The sequence below is a fragment of the Hyperoodon ampullatus genome, assembly GCF_949752795.1.
Source record: "Hyperoodon ampullatus genome assembly, chromosome: 11".
NCBI classification, from domain to species: Eukaryota; Metazoa; Chordata; class Mammalia; order Artiodactyla; family Ziphiidae; genus Hyperoodon; species Hyperoodon ampullatus.
The window spans coordinates 45,939,267-45,949,680 of NC_136924.1; the positions used below are offsets into that span (position 1 = coordinate 45,939,267).

Sequence of the window (10,414 nt, forward strand, 5' to 3'; positions counted from 1 at the left end):
TTAACCTTCAGTTCATTAATAATAATGACATTCTGATGGAATATCAAGTGCCAGCAAAGGTTTGGTGCTCTTATGGACTTCTTACAATGTACCAAGCTCTTTTTCTAGTACTTTACGTATATCCACTCATTTAATTTGCATAAAAACCTTGTGGGTAGGTGTCATATTGTCATTTGCATTTTACAGTTGAACTGAGGGACTGGTTTAGTGACTTATACCAAGAGCTCAAGGTTAGTAGGTGACTCTCAAGTCAACACTTTTAACCATTAGACTATACTGCCTATAAATTGATAGCAATCTCTCTGGATGGCAGTTTGACTGTAATGAAAAATTTTTAAAGGACACACGAACTGCTGGGTCTTGAGTAGTCTGGGATGTGGAATTAAAAAGACTTAGGTTGGAATCTGAACTCCATTAATTACTATACAAGTCAGTTTACATCTCTGGGTCCCAGAATTTTCATCATTCAAATGGTTATATAACTTTCCCTATGTAAGCATGTTGTGAGAATTAAAATACATAATGTATATTAAAACATTTTTCAAACTGAAAACACTGTAAGATAGTCTCATCATTTTACTGAATTTTTGTTCTTTAGGGAAGCATCTCTTCTTTGTGTTTGAGTTTAATGAATAAAAATATTTTCACGGAAAACTAGCAGTCTTTCTCAATTCTACGATCCTTGTAGTTAATTTTTTTTTTAATTTTGGGTTTGCTAATCATTATTTGTTCAAAACTAAATACTAGCATAAGAATTCACTGGGGACAGGAAGTGGCAGACAACAGGGAAAGAGACTCACAATGCTTTCCCTTCAGAATTTATTATTTCCTTGGGGTTACTTAACATGCACAAAGGCAAGAACATTTACAAAATAGTATAGCAACATGTAACAAAGTTAACATTAAAGTATGCAAGCTAAAGACAAAATTATAGTAAAGTTCTTGAAAGCAGAAGGATATTTGGTGTCAGTTAAGACCTAATTCATAATTCTGGCTCTCTTTAGTTTCATTAAAACAGAAAACACATCACCTACAAAGAAGGGTTATCTTGAAGATTAAATTAATGTAAGTAAAATGCTTATTATACACAGTGACATGCATAAAAGTAAGTGCCTGTGCTATTATTTCTAGCTGCAAAGAGTAGTCAGAAATAAAAGTAGAAAAATGAGCACTCTTCAGAAAATCAAACAGTGATTCAGTAAAATGTACTGTCAGAGAAGATTTTCTAGAAGAAATGTGCTTAAAACATGCTTTAAGAGAGAAAAAATAGAAATGTTATTTTTCAAAATACTACTCCCTTTTAGAATGGGAATCTTTACATGTTGAGAAGCTGAGAATGTGGTGACAGCACCAGTAGCCAAAATTTAAATGTGAGAATAGGAATTTTGATGACTAATATATGAAAATAAAATTGTACTGCTCCAGCTATTCATTTACATCTAGATGCCAGTGCATAAGCTGTTATAAAATTTGTCACACTTTCAAAAAAAGGATGGCAACCTCTCTGATTTAAAAAAAAAAAATCAGGACTTCCCTGGTGGCGCAGGGGTTAAAAATCCTCCTGCCAATTCAGGGGATACGGGTTCGAGCCCTGATCCGGGAAGATCCCACATGCCACAGAGGAACTAAGCCCGTGCACGACAACTACTGAGCCCGCGAGCCACAACTACTGAAGCCCGCACGTCTAGAGCCGGTGCTCTACAACAAGAGAAGCCACTGCAATGAGAAGCCCACACACTGCATTGAAGAATAGCCCCTGCTCACCGCAACTAGAGAAAGCCTGCACGCAGCAACTAAGACTGAACGCAGACAAAAAAAAAAAAAAAAATCAGGTTTTAGAGAAAAAAGACAAAACTGATGCCTTCCACTATTAAACTGAAGTATTTGTATCTAAAGGTGAGGAAGCAAGCAAAACTTCAGAGAAAACAAATTCAAAGTTTCCTTTTATTTTTTTGAATTCATTGACTTTTTAGCAGTTTTACGTTTACAGGAAAACTGAGTGGAAAGTACAGAGTTCCCATATACCTCCTCAACCCTCCCCAGATTCCTCTATCTTGCGATAGTGGGGCACATTTGTTACAATCAATGAGCCAGTATGGATACATTGTTATTAACTCAAGTCCAGAGTTTATATTAGGATTCATTCTCTGTATTGTACATTCTATGCGTTTTGATAAATGTATAATGATGTGTATCCACATTATAGTATCATACAGAGTAGTCTATCTGCCCTAAAAATCCCTTGCACTCCACGTATTCATCTTCCCCTTCTTTCCCCTATATAAACCCCTGGCAATGACTAGTCTTTTGCAACTGTCTCCATATTTTTGCCTTTTCCATAAAGTTGCCTTTTTTAAAGCAAAATATTTATGTCACACCTTGGCTGAGAAACCTATAAAATCAGCTACAAGAAACACTGAACTACTGGAAAATTACTTTGTAAATAACAAAGGTAGATGTCACTTAACATCAATATCATCACAAAGAACAAGGACATATAGTTGAATGAAATCATGGATGTGGAGAATATTGAGTGAAATTACTTATGTGTAGAATACAAAGCAAATATTGGCATCTGTGTGGCACATATGTGAGGGAGAAGGACTTGATAATTTTATTTTGATACAGAAAATCTGTGTCATTAGTGGAGAGATTTTCCTTTTGTTGTGGAAATTGTCCTTCAACATCTTTATGATGCAGGAGGTTTACCAGTGAAATAGAATGTTCAGTTTAGAACAGACATTTTTTTCTAATTTGAAATCTCAGACACACAATTTTTCCCATTTTCAATGCCTTGGTTGACTCCCCTCAATTATTTATGTACATGTCTATTTCTCCTACTAGATTACAGGTTATCTTTGAAGGGTTTATTTATTTTTACATTTCCCAGTGCTTAATATGCTAGTAAGTGGACAACAGATGTCCATTAAATAAACTTATGAACAAAACATGTATTAAAAATCTCCTTTTGCTCCCTTAACCTCTCATATATTCTCAATAAAACTGATCCACTTCTTTGTAAACATTAATTTTTAAAAAATCAAGACTCTTTCAAGATATTTTAAATAATAAAATTTAAATATATTCATGGTAAAAAAAGAAAAAATATACATAAACAATATAAAGGAAAACAATACTCCTTCCTCTTCATCTCATGATTTCCATTTCCCAGGTTACCTGATTTGTGCTTGGCCTTTCAGAAACTTGCTATGCATATATACTTCTATTAATGTGTGAATGCATATATATTTAACAACAAGTTAAATAGGAGCTCTAGTTGCTAAGGCTCTAAAGCTGATAACCATAGGTGAAAGTATAAGTACTCCTTTGATCCAAAGAGATGTGCTATGCAGATTATGCTAAGATAGTTCTGCAGCCATCGTCCATTTCCAGCCCATATATGAGAAGGCTAGAGAAATTGGAAAGTGGGACTTTCTTTTAAGATCATTATTATTGTGTATACTTCTCCCTCATAACAACCCAAATAAGAATAGCATCAAGAAATGTATTTATTCAGAATAAGAATGTCTGCTAAGAGGGGGACCCATATGTTATATAGTCTTTTTTCCCTTTCCTTCCCACTCTGCCTGTCTAGATGCTTACTGAGCTGCAGAAACTTGCTGAACAAGTTTTGCAAGGCAGGAGTGGAACTTGGTGACAGAATATAGGAGAAGTCGACGGATGTCCACTGGAATTAGTGTAGACAGAGGCAAGTGCTTAACTCTTACCTAGAACAATCCAATGAAAAGGAGTTCTACTTCTAGCTATGCAGTATACTAGAGGTTCAGTGAACCCCGTGTGAAACAATACATCAAACATTCTGGATAAAAACATATAGATAAAATACCAAAGACATGATGCATGAAAGAAATTATTGAGAAGCTGGAATTCATTAAAATTAAAAACTTCTGCTCTGCAAAAGACAGTGTAAAGAGAATGCTCAGACAAGCCACAGACTAGGAGAAAATATTTGCAAAAGACACATCTGATAAAAGACTGTTATCCAAAATATACATAGGACCCTTAAAACTCAATGATAAGAAAACAAACAACCGAATTAAATATGGGCCAAAGATCCTTAACAGGCACATCACCAAAGAAGATATACAGGTGACAAATAAACATATGAAAAAATGCTTCACATTAATGTTATCAGGGTAATGCAAATTAAAACGAGATACGACTACATAATTCTTAGAATGCCATAATCCAGAACACTGACGACACCAAATGCTAATTAGGATGTGGAGCAGCAGGAACTCTTGTACATTGCTCATGGGAATGCAAAGTGGTACAGACACTTTAGAAGACAGTTTGATTTTTTTTACAAAACAATACTCTTACTATGCAATCCAGCAGTTATGCTCCTGGGTATTTAACTAAAAGGACTGAAAACTATGTGCACACAAATATCTGCATGCAGATGTTTATAGCAGCTTTTTTCATAATTGCCAAAACTTGGAAACAACTAAGATGTCTTTCAGTAGGTGTATGCATAAATAACTGTGGTATATCCAGATGAAAGAATATTATTCAGTGTTAAAAAGAAGTGAGCTATCAAGCCATGAAAAGAGGTGGAGGAAACTTAAATTCATATCACTAAATACAAGAAGCCAATTTGAAAATCATACTCTATGATTCCAACTATGTGACTTTCTGGAAAAGGCAACAGTATGGAGATGGTGAAAAGATCAGTGGTATGCGTGTGTGTGGTGAGAGGGTGGAGGATGGAGAGGGAGGATGAACAGGAGAAACACAGAGAATTTTAGGGCAGTGAATTTATTCTGTATGATACTATAATGATGGATATACATCATTACACTTTTTATATGTTATACATTATATATTTTACATTATATGTTTGTTCAAGCCCATAGAATGTACAACACCAAGGGTGAACCCTAATGTAAATCATGAACCTTAGGAGATTATGATGTGTAGGTTCATCAACTGTAACAAATGTACCACTCTGGTGAGGGAGACCATGCACGTATGGAGGCAGGGAGTATATGGGAAATCTCTGTACCTTCCTCTTAATTTACTTGTGAATCTAAAAGTGCTCTAAAAAATAGTATTTTTTATAAAACATATATAAAATAAAATATCTAAATGCATGACTGAGCTGAGGCCAGAAACAACAAAGAGGTATAAATCTATGGCAGTAAAAGAGAACTGGTGATGGCATTTGACCTGGCACTATCTACCTATCAATGTGGACAGAATCTGGGTTTTAATAAATCACCTGGATCATGAACAAGAGACAAAGTCTGGGGTCTGAGTATGTATAGTGAGATATCAGAGAGAAGAAAACTCATATGAGACCAAGATATGCAAAGAGTGATACCCTCACTGAGTAAACTGGGGAAAACCCCACCACACAACATAAGATAGTGACCATATGACCGTGTTTTGTTTTTGGATCTAGATAGAAGAGAAAAAAATATACCTACCCTGAAATTTCCTAATCGTAAGCCTGAGATCTACCTGTATGGCCCATAAAACTCCAAGTCAAAAATTTAAAGAGTCAGATATGCAAGGATTGCAGTTACAGAAATTATGAGAAACAATACAAAATAACTATGTTTATACTTCAATAACTATGATATATTTCAAGAAATAGTAAATGGAAATGAAAATAAGAGGACATAAAAGAAGATTATTGAAACTGGCTAATCAGATTTGAAAATGAACCAAATAGAGGCTCTAGAAATCTGAATATTAATAATTAAAATTAAAACCTCAATAGATCAGTAAATTGTACCTAGCTGAAGAAAGAAGGATGGACCTTGAAAATAAATCTAAAAAAAGAATACAACTATAGCACAGACAGACAAAGGATGAAATAAAGTTAAAGAGATCTTAAAAGCAATGAAGGATAAAGTGAAAAGGCCCTTTATATGCTTCATTCTAGGGCCCAGAATGATTAAAGAGAATGAGAAAGTTATGGATTGACTTTTATTTATCTTGCTTATGATCTTTTGGCTCCCTGAATCTGAAAATGTATGTCTTTCAATAATTCATGAAAAGTATCAGTTTTTCATCTTTTAAAATATTGCTTATGTTGGTAGTAAATATTTTCAGGTTTTATTTGCTTAAAATATTTTTATTTTCCTTCCTTTTAAAAGAGAGTTTCGCTGAGATACAGAATTTTAAATTTGCTAGTTATTTCTTCTCAACATTTTGAAAATGTCATTTCAATATCTTTTGGTACCTAGTATTGTTCTTGGAGCAGCTGTCAACCGAATGGGTATTCCATTGTAGGTTTGATGGATTTTCTTTCCTCTACTTTTTTTTTTTTTTTAAAGATAGTTGAAATACAACTTTATTCTGATTCTAAACAAAAAGGAATGGGAACGACAGTAACAAACAAGATTCCACCACTGAATATTGTGATGTGACTGTAGCAGTCTTATACTTGAAATTCAAGGAGGAAACCACTGTGTTCCAAAACAGCTAAATATGCAGGTCCAAAAAATGAAGGTATTTTTTTAACTGCCACATTCACTCTGAAGCCCATTCATCTCCTTCAGCATCCCAAAGATTAAACACATGTTCTGCTTAACTATGTAACAAAGTGGCAAACATGCTGCACTACTGACATCACAGGACAGTTCCCTATAAAACTAGACTTCTGACGCTGGGATCCAGCTTCACTTTCTCACAAGTCATCATCTTCATCCGGGAGAGCAGTTGTCTGAGCAACCTCTAGATTATGCTCGTACTGCGCTGCCGTGGCTGGGTCCATTATCGCCTCTGGCGGGGTGAGAGTGGACATGGCAATGAACTCCAAGTTAGGGTCTCCGATCAGATTTCTAGCAAGCCAGAGGAAGGGCTTTTCAAAGTTGTAGTTACTTTTGGCAGCAATGTCATAGTACTGAAGATTATTCTTTCGGTGGAAGACAATTGACTTTGCCTTAACTTTTCTGTCCTTAATATCCATTTGATTTCTACGCAGCACAATGGGGATGTTCTCACATAGTAGTACCAGATCTCTGTGCCAGTTAGGCACGTTCTTGTAAGTAACTCTTGATGTTACATCAAACATTCATAACGGCACACTGAGCTTGGATATAATAGCCATCTCCCAGTCCAACAAATTTCTCCTGACCAGCTGTATCCCATACATTGAACTTAATAGGTCCTCTGTTGTTATGGAACACAAAGGGGTGGACCTCAACACCCAAGGTAGTTGGTACTTCTTCACAAATTCACCAGTCAGATGACGTTTCAGGACTGTAGTTTTTCCAGTACCATGATCACCAACAAATACAAGCTTAAACTGAACTTGGGGTTCTCCTTGGGCTGCTATCATGATGTTACTTCCAGAAGCATCTCCACCCCCTTCTCTCTTTCCTCTACTTTTAATATCATCTGTTTGGGGTGCTACAGAAACTCAGTAAAGAAACTTGAGGGAAGGAAATAATCCCAGAAATGTATGAGATGCAAGAGGAATAATGAGCAAAGAAAAAAAGTAAACATAAAGCTAAAGAAATAATAAAATGTGTAATTATTGGCATTTCAAAAAACCAAGATAGAGAAATTCTTATGCCACATTCTCTACTTACAATGTAACTAAGTTGAAAATAATAACATAAATATAATTAAAATAATTCCAAACTTTTAGAAATTAAAAAATGCAGTTCTAATGGAAATTTAGAAATATTATAATTAAAGCAAAAATATATATAAATATTACTTCAGAATTTGTGAAGGTAAACTTATAGCCTTAAAGTCTTATTAAAATAAAGTTGAAAATTTATGAAATAAGCATTTCAATAAGCATTCTAATTTCAATAAGCATTTCAACAAATTTTTAATTTGTTAAGCATTTCTTAACAAATTAGAAAAAGAACAACATAATGAACTCAAAGTGAAAGAAAGGATATAATAAAGGAAAGAGCAGACACACATGAAAATAGAAAAGAAGATAGAGAGTATAAACAAAAAAATTGGAATGGTTAATGTAATTGACAGACTCTAATCAAAAACATTAAACATCACAACAAAAAGATTAGGAATGAATAAATGAACAAAATAAAAACACAGGAGGTATTTTAAGTATTCTAAAAACCTTATGGCAAAAAACTTGAAATATATATAAAATAGACAATGCTCTAGAAAATAGAAATTACCAATCTAAAATAGAAATCTGTGTTGTTATAAAGCAAGAAATACATTTATATGCTCATGTAGCAATAAAAGAAATGGAATCACTAGATAAAAATAGTATTATAAAGAAAACCCTAGGTCAAGATGATTTTATGAATCCCACCAATAATTTAAGAAACATAATTTTAACCTTAATGTATTTTCAGAAAATATAAAAAGGGGAACATTCCCCAACTTCTTTAATAAAAATGGTATGAGCTTGATACCAAATTCAGACAAGAATACAAAACAAGGTAATTGTAGCCTGAATCTCCCTCCTGACTAAAGAATCAATTCTAAATGCACTTGAATTAAGCTCTCAAACATACTGTTAAGGTGATATATGAAGTTAAATTTGGTTTAATTAGAGGAATAGAAAGTTTGTTCAGTAGTAGAATATTTAAGTGTCTGTATTAAAATTTTAATGTAGAAAAGCTTACTATTATTGCAATAGATGCAGAAAAAAACACTGTATAACATTTAACAATTCTTGATAAAAGCTCTTAGCAAAATAGAAATAGAAACTTTTTTTTTCTTTTGTGGTACGCGGGCCTCTCACTGTTGTGGCCTCTCCCGTTGTGGAGCACAGGCTCTGGACACGCAGGCTCAGTGGCCATGGCTCACGGGCCCAGCTGCTCCGTGGCATGTGGGATCTTCCCGAACCGGGGCACGGAGCCATGTCCCCTGCATCGGCAGGCGGACTCTCAATCACTGCACCACCAGGGAAGCCCGAAAGTTTCTTAATTTTACAAAAGATATATCCACACATACACACAAACACACAAAACATAGCAAGTATTCTACTTAATATCAGAAGCAAGAAAAGGTGTCCATTAATGGTTCTTTTTTCTTCCAGTTTTATTGAGATATAATTGATATACAGTACTGTATACGTTTAAAATATAATGATTTGACTTACACCATAAAATGATTATCACATTCAACAAGTTTAGTGAACATCTCATATAGATACAAAATTAAAGAAAAAGAAAAAATGTTTTCTTTTGATTAGAACTCTTAGGATTTACTCTCTTAAAAACTTTCATATCTAACATATATCAGTGTTAATTATATTTATCTTTTTGTAAATTACATCCCTAATACTTATTTATCTCACAATTGGAAGTTTGTACTTTTTTACTGATTTCATCCAATCAGTTCACCCTCCTCTCACCTCTCATGACTGGTAACCACAAATCTGATCTCTTTTCCCATAAGTTTGTTTGTTTGTTTATTTTTGAAGTAGAATTGACCTACAACACTGTGTTAGTTCCTGGTACGCAGCATAGTGATTTGGAACTTCCGTACATTTCAAAATAATCACCATGATAAGTCTAGTTAGGATATGTCAGCATACAAACACATTACATAGTTATTGACTATATTCCTCACACTATACATTTCATAGCTGTGACTCATTTCTTTTGCAACTAGAAGTTTGTACCTCTTAATCTCCCTCACCTATTTCTTTCCTCCTCCCATCCCTCTCTCCTCAGGCAACCACCTGTTTTTTTCTCTGTGTCTATAATTCTGTTTCTGCTTTGTTATGTTTGTTCATTTGTTTTATTTTTTAGATTCCACATATAAGTGCAATCATACAGAATTTGTCTTTCTGTCTGATTTATTTCATTTAGTGTAATGCCCTCTATGTTCATTCATGTTATCACAAATGGCAAAAATTCATTCTTTGTATGGCTCAGTAATATTCCATTGTATATATGTATATCACCTCTTCTATGTCCATTCATCTATCAGTAAACACATAGGTTGATTTCATATTGGCTATTCTAAATGGTGCTGCAATGAACACAATGGTGCATATGTCTTTTAGAACTAGTGTTTTTGTTTTCTTTGGACAAATACCCAGGAATGGAATTGCTGGATCATGTGATAGCTCAATTTTTAATTTTTTGAGGAATATCCACAATGTTTTCCATAATGGCTACACCAATTTACATTACAACCAACAGTGCAGAAGTGTTCCCTTTTATCTACATCTTCATCAACAGTTCTTACTTAGTGTCTTTTTGATTATAGCTATTCTGACAGGTGTGAGGTAGTATCTCATCATGGTTTTGACTTGCATTTCCCTGATGATTAGTGATGTTGAGCATCTTTCTTTGTGCCTGTTGGCCATCTGTATGTCTTAAAAAATTTTTTTTTTATATATTTGGCTGTGCTGGTCTTAGTTGCAACACTTGGGGTCTTCATTGTGGCATGTGGGATCTTCGTTGCAGCATGCGGAATATAGTTCCCAGACCAGGGA

General features: G+C 34.3%; 1 protein-coding gene across 1 annotated transcript; it reads right to left on the reverse strand.

Annotated features, from left to right (window-relative positions):
• Window positions 1–6,658: 6,658 nt before the first annotated feature.
• On the reverse strand, window positions 6,659–7,045 carry LOC307060954 (GTP-binding nuclear protein Ran-like; the record flags this gene model as incomplete). The annotated part of the gene is made up of 1 exon (XM_079715865.1): window positions 6,659–7,045. One exon carries the CDS (start codon window positions 7,043–7,045, stop codon window positions 6,659–6,661), a length of 387 nt encoding a protein of 128 aa, XP_079571991.1.
• Between the last annotated feature and the right edge of the window lie 3,369 nt (window positions 7,046–10,414).